At 46.5% G+C, this 17,915-nt stretch overlaps 1 protein-coding gene across 1 annotated transcript in view; it reads right to left on the reverse strand.

Annotated features, from left to right (window-relative positions):
• TNFRSF21 (TNF receptor superfamily member 21) overlaps nucleotides 1-17,340 on the reverse strand; it is a 64,916-nt gene extending 47,576 nt beyond the window's left edge. Inside the window, exon 1 of the mRNA XM_060163060.1 lies at nucleotides 16,864-17,340. Coding sequence (XP_060019043.1) covers nucleotides 16,864-16,950 — 87 coding nt within the window. The 5' untranslated portion in view covers nucleotides 16,951-17,340. The remainder of the gene's footprint in view (nucleotides 1-16,863) is intronic.
• Between the last annotated feature and the right edge of the window lie 575 nt (nucleotides 17,341-17,915).

A 17,915-nucleotide genomic window follows, 5' to 3' on the forward strand; every position in this document is an offset into this window, starting at 1 on the left:
TCAGACAAAGACTCGGGCCTCAAACGCAGCATCAAAATTACCTGAGAAGTTTTTTAGAAGTCCACATCCCCAGCCCATCACCTGGTATCATGTGCATGTGCAGTGTGGCCAGGAATCTGTTTTGCTTTGGTTTGGTTTGCTTGTTAAGCTTTCCAAGTGAGTCTCATCCCCAACTAAGTTTTAGACCCCCCTGAACCACGACGGGCCTCCTGGGGCTCTAATCACCTATGATTCTGAGACAGCTCAGTCCCACGGTCAGAGCCCTTCCCTCTGCCTCTCACCCAACCTGGCACTTTTTACTGTTTTAATATTACTCTTTTTTGATGATTATTTTTATAACAAAAATAAACATTCTTGTCACAATTTTAATAATTATGAAATAGAGTGAAATGTTTAAGTCTTTGCTCAAATCCACCCATTCCCCAGAGAAATGCACTGTTCATTCTGGTGTGCACCATTCCTGAGCATTTACACATAAAACACACATACATGCTTTCAGCTGGCCAGTTCAGCTACTTTGGGTTTGGGTTTGGTTTACGTATAGAAAGGGGACAGGCCATACCCACTATTCTGTGACTTGCTTTTGTTCACCTTCTAATACTGCATCACCGAAATCTTTCCATGTCTGAACACATAGGTACTTCCTTCTCTATAACGGTCAAGCTCTCTTCAACCGTATGGATATACCTTTGAACATGCGCGTGGTAAAGAATTTAGAGATACTTCCTACTAAGGACACGTAGACTGCTTCTCTGTCCATGTGTCAGTGTATGCATGTTTCTTTCTATAATCCGTATTCGCCTCCTTCCCTTCCCACACAACACCCCAGTTTCCCTCTTCTTTCCTTCTCATCCCAAACGACAGCTACAACTATGCTGCCCTCAGTCTTTTGAGAACCCCTTTTTTCAAGGACCAAAGAAGTAGGAACCTCTCACTCCTTCCCCTCTTTATTACTATGAATTTACTAGATACGTATTTTCAGCCTACGAGAGCACCAGACCTGAAATACAAAGAATACCTGGGCAAAGATTGAGAGAACGGAGGACTTGTGTTCTTGTCCAGACTCTGCCTTAAGATCAATTGGACCCGGTTTTACATGCTTGTAAAATTATCAGGTCGGACTAGGTTGTATTCAACTCTAACCTCTTCAAGGTGTCTGTGATTGTTTATCAAGTTCCACCTTCTCTATGAGGCCTTTACAACCATTCCTAGACACCCAGATGCCAAGCCAATGAGCAAATTCTTCAACACATTTCCTGTTTCCTCTGTTCATCATGTTGGTGCCTAACGACATATTGCTTTGTAATGTTAGTTGACGGCTTCCTCAGTGTATATACTTATCTTCCCATAATGATTATAAGCAGCTCGAGGCCAGGGTCAACCACGTAGATTGCATTTCCTTCCTTGCTCAACCATCTGTGACGAAGATCATGGAAATGATAAACAAAGGATCCTCTGAGCCGAGGGTCAGCAAGCTACATGCCCCCTGTTCCTGTAAATGAGTGTTATGGGAACCTCGGCATTCATTCAGGTATTGTCTATGGCTGCTTTCATGTTATTCACGGCAGAGTTGGAGAGTTGCAATAGAGACCATATGGCCGCAAACTTCAAGTATTTACTATCTGGCTTTTTACAGGAAAGAAAAAAAAAAAAAGAAGCCTGCCAATACCTGTGCTCAGCCGTCAAAAGAAATGTCAAAAAATTCAGGGACCAGGAGCTCACTCACAGACACACTCATACCTCCTCGGAGAGTCCAGCAGAGTATGGAGTTCGTGGCTTCCTTTCTTGACACCCATTCCAACTGACACGCCAAATCTGATCCTTCCATCCCCTGCTTAAAACTCTCAATGGCTCCCCACATGACTTACGATGGAATGCAAAACCTTTACCAGAGTTAGTTAGGGCTTACTTGGAAATGCCATCCCTGCCCTCCCCTCCCCAACTTAAAACTGGTCTCATATTCTCCCCTCATATACATTTTTTTAGGCTAATAAATGCTTTATTTTTTTAAATTTATTTTATTGAAATATAGTTGACTTACTATATTGTGTTGTGTTAATTTCTGCTGTCCAGCAAAGTGACTCAGTTATACATATATATACATCCTTTTCCATATTCTTTTCCAGTATGGTTTATCACAGGATATTGAATACAGTTCCCTGTGCTATGCAGTAAGACCTTGTTGTTTATCCATCCCCTCATTCCTGTTTTTCCTATACGACTACCTTTATTTTGTAGTTACACATTCATCTGCTTAGTGTTGTCTTCCCCTCTGGACCACAAGCTCCACGAGGATAAGATTAGACTCTGTTACATTGTGATGCTCTCCAAGTCCTTGAGGACAGTACCCAATGTGTGGTATAACTGGCGAGGGTTTGTTGGCTAAATGAATGAATGGCTTTGCAGACCGTAAGTAATTAGAAGCAGCAAAGTAGAAGGTGGGGATGGAAGAGGTTGCTGGGCATGAGCACGGATATAAAGGCAAGTGAGAGAAAACCAAAATGCCTCCACCACGTAGCCATCATCACTCAAGAGATAAAGCAGGTTGGCACCTTTCGGTGGAAAGGCAAATAGTTTCGCCTCCAAAGCCCCTGAGGATATCACTCTGTTTTAACAGAACCAAAACTGGCTTATAAGAATTATGCTTTGTGTGGTGCTTAAGATGACAAGCAAATGTAATGAAGAATTTAAAATACCTCCCCTTCATTTCATAAAAAGATTACACTAACTTGGTGCTTGGAATTATAAGCAGTGTAATGAGATTATTCTCCGCAAGTCACCTATGTCCCATCTTAGCTTCAACTTTAGTTATTTGAAAAATTTCATGTACATAGGACACTTATTTCACCACCAATCATGGTTAAATGAGCAAATATCAGTGTACCACCCCAAACTGTACAGGATATGGGAGCACTGTAAATACTTATGAAGTGATTAAAAGGGAAAACCCAAGACAAAGCAAATTTCAAAGGAGGGAAGAGGTAGCTCTAAAACGACCAGCTATAAAGGCCTCCACACTCACCTTGGTGATACACATCACACCTGTCCTGTTATATCGCTTCTACTCTAGGGCACAGAGATGGACCCAAGAAGCACCAGCTGTGCTGACACATGTCAGATTACTGGTGCCTATTTCTCTTCAACAATTCTTATCCCGTGACGTCGTCCTTCAAACAAATGGGGAAAAAATTCCACGCAGTTTATAAGTACAACGTGTTTATGTCATTCTTGTTCCCTATCAAATTCTAATCACTTTTCATGGAAAATAAGCAAACTCAAGACAGTGATAAACTTTTGTCTATTCGTAAGGGATCAGCAGGAAGACCACTTGTGAGTTTGCTATAGAAAATGGTTCAATGCTGCCTAAAACTAGTACATCAAAAGGAATCTCTGCTACTGTGGTTACGATAACAAAGAAAAGGGAACCAAGTTATTCCTGAGATGGTGACTATAAGACATACTAATAGATGCTCAAACAGCAAAAACCAGGCAGGGTAGAAACACCCCCAGAAGTTCTGACCATTTTATTTTCAGCATCACATTAAATTTGTAATCGCAAGACACTGACTGCTGGGAATTCTCTAGACTTGAAGAAAGAAAAAGAATGTACAAAGAGAAAGGCACCAGGGATAAAGCTTCTACAAAGCACGGACAGACCTGTTCTCAGTTGTGTTATATAAATGTGGTTGGCTCTGGCACTGTCTACTATCCTCTCTGATATAAAAAAGCCTTCTGTTGCTAGGGTAAAAGCAGGGACTGCTGTTAAAGCTGGCAGATCTAGAGAATGCTGAGGCTAGAATGTGCTGACAACAGGACCGGAAGGAGGCAAGCTCGGGGGACACAGGGGAAAAGGGAAAAAAATGGGCAAGACTGAACTAACCCGGATGCTGTCTTCCCTGGAACCTACAAGGCAGAAGAGTGTGTACTCAGCCTTCAGGCCTTGGACCACAGAAACGCATCTCCCTCCATCCATCACGATGGCTAATTCTATAGGCTAAGACCCCACCTACGTGGAGAAGCCAACTTATAAATAAGACAGGTAAAGGTGTAGGGGAAACATGCCTCTGGGCTCACTAAGAATTTATAGAATCCTCATATAAACCAAGGCAAAACTAACACCACCAGCCGGGCCAGCAACTCCAGCCTGAAAGTATAAACAAAACCTAATTTAGCCTGAAGCATCTGAGCAAGCCCAGCTCTACCAGATCCTGATTTGGAGCTGGGGGGCGGGGGGGAGGGAGGAGGGGGGAGGGTATGGAAGTGGTTTGACCTGTGTCTCCATTTCCTCATTAATATAATGGAGATAATAATAATACAATTAAATAATTTTAATAATAATGCAGTAAAAATAATACATAGGATAACAATCCTAGGGTTGTTTTCACAATTAATTGTTACTACACATAAAGCAGGTAGAACACGCAAGACCCAAGGAAGTTCTCCATGAATGTTAGTTATTTTAATCATCACTCCTTCTACTGTCATTTTACTCTAGTTTAGCTTCACTCCCTTGGGATTAGACAACTTTTTAAAACACCTCAATTAAAACACAAATATCCAATAGAGAACAAACTAGTGATTACCAGTGGAAAGAGGCAAGGGGGAGGAGCAATACGGGGATGGGGGAAAAAGGGTTCCTATGGGATTATATGAATATAATATAAAAATATGAAACTTTTGAAAATTGTAAAGCACTACAGAATTTAAAGAAACTTTCATTCAATAAAAAAATAAAAAATAAATAATACCTGTTTTTTTACAACACTAACTAAAGAATAAATGTGTAGCCTCCTTTTTATTAAAAAACAAAACAAAACACGGGAGTTCCGTGGAGGTCCAGTGGTTAGGACTACGTGCTTTCATTGCAGAGGGCACGGGTTCCATCATCCCTAGGTGGGGAACTAAGATCCCACAAGCCGTGAGGTGCAGCCAAAAAAAAAAAAAAAAAAAAAAACACGAAAATATCCGATTCTTGATAAGTGTGTCAAAGACTCTAGATTAAAAAAAAAACAAAAAACACTGTAATCCTAAAACACACGCTACTAGGCTAGGAGCCCACACAGAACAAAACATACAGACCACATGGCAAAGAGGTAAAAGACAAGCAAGGACCAACTGGCGTTTCCAAACAGATTTAGAAGATAAACTTACTATACAGCAAATGAGAAAACACAGAGGAGAAAGGATGTGTTACTAGTAGGTACACTGGAGACAAAGGGAGAAGAAGTTAAGTCAGAGGTTCCCGATTCTAGGGTCTACAACACCGGTGAACAAACTCCGGCTTTTACATTTTTAATAGTTGGGGAAAAATATCAACAGAAGAATAAAATTTTGTGACACATGAAAAAAATCATTTGAAATTCAAATTTCGGTGTCCACAAATCAAGTTTTACTTGGAAGCCAGCCACACTCATTCCTCTGGGCATTGCCTAGGTCCGGCTTTCAAAGTACAGAGGCAGAGTTGAGTAGTTTCCACAGAGATCACAGGGTCTACATGGCCGAAAATACTATCTAGCTCTTTATAGATAAAGTTCACCAACCCCTGGTCTAAAAGTTTAGGAAATGCTCCTGACTGGAGCCCTGTCTTGCAGAGGCACAATTAATGGCAGCCTGATGATGGCCCCAGGAGGCCCAGAGGGAGGGCTGCAGAAAATGGTGAAACTTATTTGACCATGAAATCCTTTACTCACACTACGAGTATGAACATTCTGCAGAACACACTGACGTAGGTCTCACCACCAACATGATGCTGAATTCCAGAAAGGTTAATAAACCCAACATTAAAAAGATCAAATATAAAATTTAAAGTAATAGCAATAGTTGATTTAGCCCATCTGTAAGGAGATCGATGTCTAGGAATAAAGACGCAGACGTAGAGAATGGACTTGAAGACACGGGGAGGGGAAAGGGTAAGCTGGGACGAAGTGAGAGAGTGGCATGGACATATATACACTACCAAATGTAAATAGATAGCTAGTGGGAAGCAGCCGCATAGCACAGGGAGATCAGCTCGGTGCTTTGTGACCACCTAGAGGGGTGGGATAGGGAGGGTGGGAGGGAGACGCAAGAGGGAGGAGATATGGGGATATATGTCTATGTGATTCACTTTGTTATAAAGCAGAAACTAACACACCATTGTAAAGCAATTATATTCCAATACAGATGTTTAAAAAAAAAGAGATCAATGTCTGACTATGAAAACAAAAATCAACAACAAAAAAGAAGATACTCTCAGACACAAAAGAAGATACACTCATTTTCTGATACTCTCAGAAAATAGGTTTAAGAAATTAACCGAGGGAAATCCCTGGCAGTCCAGTGGTTAGGACTCCACACTTTAAATGCCGTGGCCCGGGTTCAATCCCTGGTCAGGGAACTAAGATCCTGCAAGCCACACGGCACGGCTGAAAAAAAGAAAAAGAAAGAAAAAGAAAAAAAAACATTAACAGAAATGTTTGCATTACGAAATATAAAAACATTAAAAGTAGACTGGAAAAATATATGCCACATATAGCTAATAAAAGCTTACAACTAAAAATGTAAAGAATTAATGCAAAGGAGGTTAACACAAATTCCACTCAATAGTTGAGACAGAAGCATTACAAGGGAAATTATCCCATGGATAAATTGATGATATCCCTAGCAACTACTGAAATGTAAATCTGCACAACCAAGGACCTTTACATGCCTATATTAAAGCAGCATAAATAAATTAAAATGAGAAACTTCAACGTTGGCAGGCTTGTGGGGTAGAAGGTACATTTATAGGTTGCTGGTGATGTTCTTAATGAATGTAGTCTTTCTAAAGACAATCTGGCAACATGCAGCACGAGCCATAAAATGGTTCATTCATTTCCTGCGACCCCGCAATTCCACTTTGGGGAATACACTTCAAATGCACCTCACTTTTGGGAACAACCCAAAAGGGAAAAGAGCAGCTCGTCTGTACAGAGACAACTCTATTACTGCTGCTCGCTTGCAGTAGGAAAACAATGATAATAACCTAAGTGTCCAACAACAGGGGGATGACTCAACACACGGCCAACCAGAGAAGAGGTGGACTTAAAAACTGGCGGGCATGAAGACTGCACTGACACAAATCACAGCACCTCAAACTCACATCCAAACTTTGGGTGCCCCAATCCCACCCACTCCTTCACCAGCCTCCCCTTCAAAGGAATCAGACCATCAAAGACTAAATTCAAGAAGCGGAGAGTCATGGGATTTCCCTGGCGGTCCAGGGGTTAGGATTCCGAGCTTCCACTGCAGGGGGCATAGTTTCGACACCTGTGCCCCCCAGGGAACTAAGATCCCACAAGCCACACGGTGCCAGGGAGCCAGCCTTGATGACTGCTTTCTTTTCACCGCACCTGCCCGCTCGTATTTCACCATCAGGAACCTCTCTTCAAACTCTTGCAGATCTAACTGGTAGCCCCCCATGTTCACTGCCACCGCCCCAGAACCATCATCTTTCCCCTGAACTATGGCAAAAGGTTCCAACTGGCCTCCTGCATCTACATTTCTCCTTTCCAACCCATTTTCCACAGAACTGCCACGGTGATCTATTAAAAAAAAAAATCTAATTAAAGCCATATTATAACCCTGCTTCCCACTGTACTCTGAGTGATATCCTGACATATTCGTATCTTTAAAGATCTTGTACAGTCTGGCCTCTGCCCACCTCTTCAACCTCAGTCCATGCTCCCTCTGCCTCTATTCGCTGAGCACCAACCACAATGGCCTTCTTTCCAGTCTCTGAACATGTGGGCCCTTTCCTACCTCTGGGCCCTTCCACGTGCTGTTCCCTCTTACTGGAATATTCACCCTTCTGCTCTTTCAGAAGATTAGTCTTTAAATATCAACCCTTCTGTCTTCCCTGATAAACTATAAACTTCAAGAGGGAGGACCCATTAATAGCCTTTTACCATCACATACCCAGAGTCTAGCAATGCCTGATGTTTAACAGATGCACCATAAATATTTATTAAATGAGTGAAAAATATGTCCCTGTAAGATCACAGAAAAATAGCTACAGAAAGAAACGCAGAGCACAAGCACGTACATATTAGTTTTAACCGTACAGGAATGGTTGTGTAACATCCAAGAATAAGAATGAATTGGGAAGGGGCTTCCCTGGCGGTCCAGTGGTTAGGACTCCGTACTTTCACTGCCAAGGGACCAGGTTCAATCCCGGGCCCAGGTTCAATCCCTGGTCACAGAACTTAGATCCCACAAGCGGTGCAATGTGGCTAAAAAAATAATAATAATAAATAAATAAAATGTTCCTTGTTAGTAACTCAAATACCCTTGAGATGTAGCTCAAAGTATTGAGAGACAGATCAAGCTCTCACTACCCTCTAACTTGTCTAGAATGAATGAACAGTTAGTTTACAGCAAAATCCTTCTGGAATTCATTCAACAATCATTTATTGCTTAACTACTATGTGTCAGGGCATTGAGCCAGAAACACAAAGATGAATAGCACATTGTCTGTCGTCAGTAAGAAGCTGAAATGGAGTAACGCTGGCCCTGAGCATCCCCCATGGGGAGGGAAGCATACCCAGATCTTGTCCGATTTCGTATTTCTCCTGGACCAGGTACACAAGATTTCAACCAAAGAGAGAAGAGCCATGGACGTCCAGAAGTAAAGGAAGAGCAAGGAGTGACTAACGCCCAGTTAGATTATTCTGGGAACCTGTCACCATTTGCCTTTGAGTACTTTTCCCCCTTCCCATCCTCTTGCCTCTATTAACCCTGGTTATGCTGAAGTGGCCATACCTAAGTTGATATCAGATTATGGTCTTGTCTCTAAAGGATTCTTTGGGAAACCAGAATGCCAACCTCTTTCCTGGAACCAGTGATAACATTTCTTCTCCCCTTATGCCTTTCTTTAGTCTACTCAGCACCTACAATCTATGAAAACCTTGCTTAGGAGAGCGCTACAAGCGTGATAAGCCAAACACAAACACATCACCTACAAGACCACGCAAATCATGGAGCCCAACCAGTTTCTAAGAGACCTGAAATGAAAAGTTAACAAAGAAAATACTAATAACAGATGAGGCAAACCCATGCACTGATCCTATACAAATACTCAGGCTGGCAGCAAAGAAAAAAGCCCAAGAGGTCCTCAAGTTCTCAGGATGAGTTGAAACTGCCATGCTAAGCAGAACCCGTGTCATACTGTTACTCACTAAGCAAATATTTTTCAAAATGACCCAAGGAGCAGGAAAGCAAAGCGTCTATTCCCTATTTATAACATTTCAATGTGCAGGAGTATCTTTCCATCTTAACCATAGCACCATTCCTTGTCAGAATCACACCATAGGAAAATGCTTGCCAATGGCTCCATGCCCTCCCCTTTCAATACACACACACACAGGTTGCTTTTACTTTATAATCAGCCCTTTGGGCTAAACGTCCAAATGCCATCGTGGAGCAGAAATGCTCACCCAGTGGAAAGAGAATGTTAGACTCTCAGGTAAAAGCATTCCTTTAACGGGAAACAAAATTCCAGTCAATTAAGGTTACCTGTGCCCTACCCACATCTTGGCAGAAAGAGCAGTGTGTAGGAAGCCAGGTCGGCCTAGATCTGAACTCGCTCTCTGGCAGCTGACAACTGCTTGACCATAACTTCTCCTAAGCCTCATTTCCTACAAAATGGGACTAATGCTACTACCTCATGGACTTGAAGGTTTTATCGAGATCATTTGTAGAAGGTATTCAACACAATGTCAATGGTACATGCTCGATAAATAGAAGCTTAACGATACCAACATCGATGATTCATATTAAGAGCCATTAATATTCCTTCCCTCTGGGCTGTCAGGGCCAAAGGCCTCTTAAAGCCATCACTGCTCATTGGATTCCAGAACCCATGAACTCACTCCTTTCCTTTCTCCTAAATCCATTCAACTCAGGCTCCTTCTCCCAAAACAGACTCGCAAATGGCTCCAAGAACTAGAGCCACCAAGCAGTCCTGGTGGCCAAAGAGCAAATGGAAAATTATATCGGGACTTCCCTGGTGGTGCAGCGGCTAAGAATCCGCCTGTCAATGCAGGGGACACAGGTTTGAGCCCTGGTCCGGGAAAATCCCACATGCCTCGGAGCAACTAAGCCCGTGCGCCACAACTACTGAGCCTACGCTCCAGAGTCCATGAGCCACAACTACTGAGCCACGTGCCACAACTACTGAAGCCCATGTGCCTAGAGCCTGTGCTTCGCAAGAAGAGAAGCCACCGCAATGAGAAGCCCGCGTGCTGCAACAAAAAGTAGCCCCCACTCGCCACAACTAGAGAAAGCCCACACACAGCAACGAAGACCCAACGCAGCCAAAAATAAATAAATAAAATTAAAAAAAATTATATCAAGATAAGCTCACGAGCCTTGCTGTGACTTCGTTTATGAAGCCTCCTCTTTTTTATTTTTATTTTTTTAACTTTTTGGCCACGCCATGTGGCATGCAGGATCTCAGTTCCCTGACCAGGGATCAAACCCCTGCCCCCTGCAATGCAAGTGCAGAGTCTTAACCACTGGACCACCAAGGGAAGTTCCAGAAGCCCTATCTTTTTCAAATTTGGTTTTGTTTTTTTTTTGTTTAGAATGAAGCCTTGGGGCTTTCCTGGTGGCGCAGTGGTTGAGAATCTGCCTGCCAATGCAGGGGACACGGGTTCGAGCCCTAGTCTGGGAGGATCCCACATGCTGCGAAGCAACTGGGCCCGTGAGCCACAACTACTGAGCCTGCGCGTCTGGAGCCTGTGCTCCACAACAAGAGATGCCGCGATAGTGAGAGGCCCGCGCACTGCGATGAAGAGTGGCCCCCGCTCGCCGTGAGAAGATGGGGCTATAGCACGCTGCCCCGACTCCCCACCCATGCCCCGCCCAGTCCCAACCCTGCTTGAGGGCCCCCTGAGCGCAACTTTCCCACCACTGCAAGCATCCATCATCTCCAAGGCCAGGGTGCTAACATGTGGAAAAACTCCAGAGAGCCAGAAGCCAGGAGAACGGACCGTTCCTGGAGGCCTTCAGCAGCTCTTACGAAGCGTGAGGTCACCACTGCTTTCAAGCAACGGCCTAAACGTCCGTGAGCGCCAGGTTTATACAGCTCTCGTGAGCGTTCAGCAGACACTTAAACATCTGCCAGGTTCCTCCCTACTTATAATCTCTGCCTGGCTCCTCTCCTCTTGGACTCAGGCTGGAAATGGGAGGTGGTAGAGTAGCCAGGTGGCAGCACACAAGCCGATTTAGGATGCCTGTTTACTTTTTGGTATTTGACAAATACAAACACTGGGGCTGGGCCAGTATTTATTCACGACCTCACCCCGCCCCTAAAGAATCGAGGCTCAGCAGCTGCTACCCCAGCAACAGTCATGCCCAGGGTCCCGCTACCGCTAAATGGGGATTCAATTTGGGGACCAGGTTAACTCCTATCACGGCTTCCGTTTGCATTCTGTCAAACAGACATAGCTGCGCCTAATGCTCTAGACTGCATCCACTCCAAATGGTCGTCGGGCACACGCCCAAGGGCGATGAGAGGCTCTTGTCACCGAAGAGAAGCACCTGAGTTTTCCAGGAAGTTGCCGGGTGACCTGGCATCACCAGAGTCTGCCAGGCCTGCTTGGGGGAAGAGGGCCAGCAGAGCGAGTGCTTACCGGAAAAAAAGGCATGGCAGTTGACAGAAAGAAAAGTCACTCAATTCACACTGGCCCCTGAATGATCTGATGATGCATCTGGCCATTTCCCATCACTCACACACACACACATGCACACACACACACTTAATAAAGTCTACGTGAGCCAATTATAGTTTGAATGCTTTATAAAGGGCCGGCTGAGTACAAAACCCATTTGCAACTTCTCTATGGAATCTCCGAAGAGACGTTACCTCTCATCCTCACAGATGGAGTCAAGTGTAAGGTGAAATGTGATGTCTTCTGATCTACAAGCAGACTGAGCCCACGCACACTCACCCCATCCACCTGGAGAAAGGGGCCTTCTGCAAACAGTGCTGGAAAAGACAGCATTAACTGTGCTAACCTCATCCAGCTTGAAAGACTCTGTTCAAATTTAGCCACACGAAAATATGTTATCTAGCCGGTTGGTGGACCTATGCCGATTTAGTCCCGGGTACTTCCTCAACTTAAGGTAGCATGCATTCCATGACAAGGAATCGTTTTCTTGCCGATTTGGTGCGCCTGTGTGTCTTCTTTACACGGTAGGTTTGTTTATTTGTTTCGGACTGGGCCTGAGACAGATTCAGCCATATGCCTTTAGAAACAGTTGAGATGACAATTCAGATGAGAAAGCTCGATCCCATTCTATACATTTTGACAACAGGGATGGGAGATTCCCGGGGTACATGAGAAACCCTGCCTTCCGGGACAGGTCTGCATTCCCTACTCTTCTGAGTCATAAGTCACTTTCCCTACCAAGGCTAGTAGATACCATTCTGAGAGTAGGAAGACGTTTCTTCTTCTGACTTTCAGACTAAAAGCCAAAATTATTTCAAGTAGTTTAAAGATGTTAACATCTATCACATTTTGTGTATTACTTTGAGTATAGTACATTCATCCACTGATTCTTTCTGAACGCGTGAAACCCAACCAGCACTATTGATAGCCACGTACATTTATACACCAAACGTACTATCAAATTATCAAATTAACTTTGATAAGCAAAGGTCAGGAGATGGCATTAAGCTAGACATCTAGTCTCAAAGACACTGACAAACACCATACTTGGGACTTTCTAGACTAGCACAGCTGAAGGATCTTACAGCAACTGTCCTATCTGGAATTCATAATCTGTGCAGATGAGTGGTTTCTAAAATTTCAGACCTCATTTCCTTATCAATTACGGCTCCCTTCTTCTGACTGTCCCACTGCCAATATTCTATCTGTCCAGTCAAAGCAACTCGCTGAGGGCAAGAGACACCTTTGAGTGTGTTGTGTCATGCTGGGCAAGCCCTTCTAGGGCATTCCTTAACTCCGGCACAAACCTTAAGGTCTCATTTATCTGCTCTTCAGACTTTTGGCCTGAAACACGCAATATTGTTTTTTGGGGTTTTTAAAAATATATTTTAGTTATTTATTTTTGGCTGCATTGGGTCTTCGTTGCTGTGCGCGGCTCTCTCCAGCTGCGGCGAGCAGGGGCCACTCTTCGCTGAGGTGCGGGGGCCCCTCATTGCGGTGGCCTCTCCTATTGCGGAGCATGGGCTCCAGGCGTGTGGGCTTCAGCAGGGAAGCCCTGAAACACGCAATATTTTGCCTTTCAGTGTGTGGTTCACTTTCCAATATCACACAGACATCTCAACGCATCAGAAACAGGGGCTTTCGGACTTCCCTGGTGGCGCAGTGGTTAAGAATCCGCCTGCCAATGCCGGGGACACGGGTTTGAGCCCTGCTCCAGGAAGATCTCACATGCCACGGAGCAACTAAACCCGTGCGCCACAACTACTGAGCCTGTGCTCTAGAGCCCACAAGCCACAACTACTGAAGCCCGCGAGGCTAGACCCTGTGCTCCACAACAAGAAAAGCCTGAACACTGCAACAAAGAGTAGCCCCCACTCGCCGCAACTAGAGAAAGCCCACGCACACCAACAAAGACCCCACGCAGCCAAAAATAAACACATTAATTAATTAATTAAAAACAAAAAAGAAACAGGGACTTCCCTGGCGGTCCAGTGGTTAAGACTCCGTGCTTCCACTGCACAGGGCGTGGGTTCAATCCCTGGCCAGGGAACTAAGATCCCACAAGCCACGTCCCACAAGCCACGTGGTGTGGCCAAAAAAAAAAACAACAACAAAAATAAACGCATCAGAGACAGAAGTGCAAGCAGCGAAAACACTTTCCTCCAAAGGCACTGGTGTAATTCTCATCAACGTCCTGCAACAGACCAAACCACCAGCCTCAACTCTCCCCCAGTGAGCCTTCTCTCCTGTTACATTTCATCATCGGGCAATTTGGAGTTGTGAAACCTGCAGAGTGGCACAGGAGGGAGGCATGAAGTGGGAGAGGGAGTCAGGCTGTCCTCGGTCCCAGCTCCAGTGCCATCAACCCTTGGGAGCTGGGTGGCCCAGGACAATCAATGAAGTTTTTGCAGCCTCCATTTTCCCAACTGTAAAATGGAAATCATCCCACCTGCTTCAGAGATGTTGGGAGTAAGAGAGATACTCTCTATAAAGCACCTGACACATACAATAATAATAGTCATATTATATGTTATATGTATATATATTATATATTATATAAAGATTTTTTAAAGCTTATAGTAAGTTCTCTTTCAGTTAGCCTGTCATCACACGAAAGAAATTGTCAAAAATCATGACAACAACAAACACTGTCACCCAAAAAAGGAGATATTTGAAAGAAGAAGAGTGATGGAAAGCCATAATAAAAAAACATTTTATTGGGTTTATTATTTTTGAAGCTAACGGCAACGAATGGGTAGGGCATTATCTCCCCACTGGCCCCGGCAGTGTTCTGAGCGTGCTTCCGTGTCTACCTGAGCTCCAGTACCTGGAGTCTGTCATTTTCACATGGCCAAGAATCCCAGTGGGATAAAGAATCCTTATAACGATGTCATGGGGTCATCTTTTTTTTTTTTTTTGGCCGTGACTTGCAGCATGCAAGATCTTAGTTCCCTGACCAGGGATTGAACCCGTGCCCCCTGTACTGGGAGCGTGGAGTCTTAACCACTGGACAGCCAGGGAAGTCCCATGAGATCATCATTTTATACAGTAACAATGCCTGGGCTGAGGACTGGAGCTTGCAGAGCGGGAATGGGAAAAATAAAAGACATTGCCTCCCCACCCTGGTGACCCCTGGTCCACCCTCTCAATTTCCCTTCAGGACAAAGGGGTCAACTCTAGGCCATTCCGTGAACTGAAGTGGAACCTTTCTTATCATAATTAGCAGAAGAATAAGGACTCATTTTAGTTAATATCTTGAGATTGCTTCTAAACATGACTATAAATTTCTTTTTTTTTTTTTAAAGACAGCCAAACTTACATTCTCAAGTCTTCAGTTGCAAATTCAGTGCACAATTTTTAGGTCAACTGGACTTAATGATTTCGGAAAAGGAGCTGGGCTCTTTCTCCGGAGGTTAAAGCAAGCTGCACTTGGATTACGTTCTGACCTTACTTTAAGCATCTCATGCAGAAATGGAAAGTCAATGAAATACTGCACTGACTTAAGACTTAACCCAGAGATGGGCTCTATGGGGAGCTTAATGATCAGATGTGTTGGAGGGATCGGACAGGCATGTAGTGGGGTGGCACACAGTGGGGCACAGTAGTAGATCTAAGGCTGACAAGGAGGCAGCTGAAGGACCTACTTCATCTTAGGATCAATGTTCCCTGGGCCTTAGATGGGCTTTTCTCCACACCAAGACTGTCCAATCCAGGTTCCCTGCTTTAAGAGACCTTCCCCCTCTACCGCTCATCACCCACCACCCTTGAGTCAACGATAAAAATCTTGACTTTGCCATTTCTATAAAATGGGCAGAAAAGGGTCTTTGAAGGAAGACTGGGACTTGCCTCATTATAAATGCTAACAGCACCGAACTTTTCTTTAGTCTCTCTCTTCCCCTTTAAAACACACCCTCACACAGGGAACCAGAGTGTCTGTAGGATGAATTCCCAGGCCATAGCAACTGCAATGCCCTGGGATCTAAGAGATCTTGGCTGGCCAGGCATTAAGCCCTTTGCGAGGAGACAGCAAGCCTGCCTTTCCCTGACACAGCCCTGCCATGAAAATAGCCTCTTGTTTTTTGTTTTTGTTCGGCCTTTAGCTAAGAATCTCCATCCTCCTTGAGGAGACAAAAACATATGCACGGGAAGCTTATGGTGGCTTGGGTTTGACCTTAAGTCAACTTTCTTCCCCCAACTCATCCCATTCCCCCCAACATTTGCAAAGAAGGGGAAGGGTTCTGGGGAAGTTGGGGATAAGTTTTGGGTCAAAGGTGCTTTCAGGCTCTGACCAGATAAGTGACAGAAGGACTACCTACAGAGCACGCCCTGGAGCTGAATGCAGACCGAGTGCCCAAGGAGGAAGCTGCCTCACCCTGCAGGCTCACCTGCCCGGCCACAGGTAAGCGAGCGATAGGAAAGACTGGAGAAAATTCAGCTTCCTTTATGGAGAGCTCTCTCCCCCTCCCCCCACTCAAGTGCCAACGCGCTGTCTGCCTGGCTGCGAGCCGGCGCTTTGGAGGCGCCTCAGAGCGGGTCTCAGGGTTCTTCTTTGGGCGTGCAGAAACCGAGACCCACCCAGCCAAAGCGGAGAGATGGGGGGAGGGGGCGAGGCGCCCGCGCCGAACGCTAGGCGCGGATGCACGCGGCGGTCTTGGGAGCCGGCGCGCACAGGTCCCGCGCTCTCCCACTGCGGTAGCATCCCGACATGACACTGCAGCTGCAACAAAGCGGCGGCCGCCGCCAGCCTCGGCGCCCACCCCGCGGCCCCAGCCCCACTCCACGCGGCGGGGGCAGCGGCCGGTGGCCGTGGGGGTGCGTGGAGGGGGTGGAGGCCCCCGGAGGGGCCGAGGAGGGGGAGAAGCCCTGAAATGCGCAGGAAGCCCGGTGGACACCTCCCGCACCTCGCCCGGCGCAGCCAGACTGCAAGGAAAACAATTCGCCTTCATTCCGGAGTCCCGGCTGAGCCCTACGGCTCCCCCAAATGACCCGGTCCGAGCCCTCCGCTGTGTTGCCTTCCCTCGGTCGCAAACCTCCCGACCCAGCCGGCCGGATCCCAGCCCCCCGCAGCCCCGGCCCGAGGACCCGCCCGGCTCCCGGAGCGCGGTGCCTTCTGCTCCCACGCGGCCGCCGCCCCCGGCTCCCCCCCCCTCCCCCAGCAACCCCGAGCTCTCACCAGGAAAAGGCAGCCCGCGATCATCGTGGCTCCGGCGATGCGGCTGCAGGAGGCCGGGGCGGTGCTGCTGCTCGCGGAGATCCCCATGGCTGAGCCCGGGGCTCGCAGGGCGCCCGGGGCGCGTGGCCCCTCGGCAGCTGGAATCAGCGGCTGCTTCTGCCCAGCGCCGCATCCACCGCCGCCTCCCGAGCCGGGAGCCCATCTACCTCCAACACCCCATGTGCACTGCGGCAGCCGGACAGCCCGACAGAGGAGGGAGGCGGCGAGGGAGGCTCCGGGGGCGCTCAGCACCTGCCCAGCTGCGCGGCTGCCCGGGAGGGGAGAAGCAGCCGCGGCTGCAACCCGCGCCTCCCCGTGCTCTCCTCCGACAGCGGCTGCGGAGAACCAGGGAGGAGGGCTGGGCGCGAGAGAGCGAAGGAACAACTTCCCATAGCGAAGCCTCCAGCCGCTGCCAACCACCCTCCTCCGCTGCCCAGACCGGCCGGCGAGGGAATGAGTCGGGTGGCCGCCGGGCGCGGGGACACACGTGGTGGTGCTGAAGGGGCGGGGAATCGGCCCTTTGTGATGTCACCGCGAAGGAGGCCGGCTCTTTGTGCGATCAGAAGTGGGAAGGCGGTCCAGGAGGAGCGCGGAGGGAGAAGTTGCCGCCTGGCGTTCGCCGAAGAAATTGCAGCTGCTTATTGAACCAGGGAAAACTTTGCGAAGGTATGCACACCCTTGACCCCAATTTATTTCCTCTTTCTAAGATGATTCTCAGTAAATTATTTCCTGTGACAGACGCCTTTCTATTGCTTCTGGCTCAATGATTAAGGACAGCAAACGACCATAAAGCATTAGATCAACTGTATGCCATAAAGAGACCAACAACTTGGTTCTCAAACGTAGCTGCGCTTTAGAATCAGCTGGAGAGTTTAAAACATACGCGTTGATGCCTGGTCCTACCCCAGAGATTCTGCTTTACTTGGAACAGGATGTGGCCTGGGCATTGGGAATTTTTTCAGTTCTCCAGGTGATTTGAGGAGATTATGGGGCAAAGTTTGAAATCCTCTGGG

This window comes from Lagenorhynchus albirostris, chromosome 10 (assembly GCF_949774975.1).
Source record: "Lagenorhynchus albirostris chromosome 10, mLagAlb1.1, whole genome shotgun sequence".
NCBI lineage: Eukaryota > Metazoa > Chordata > Mammalia > Artiodactyla > Delphinidae > Lagenorhynchus > Lagenorhynchus albirostris.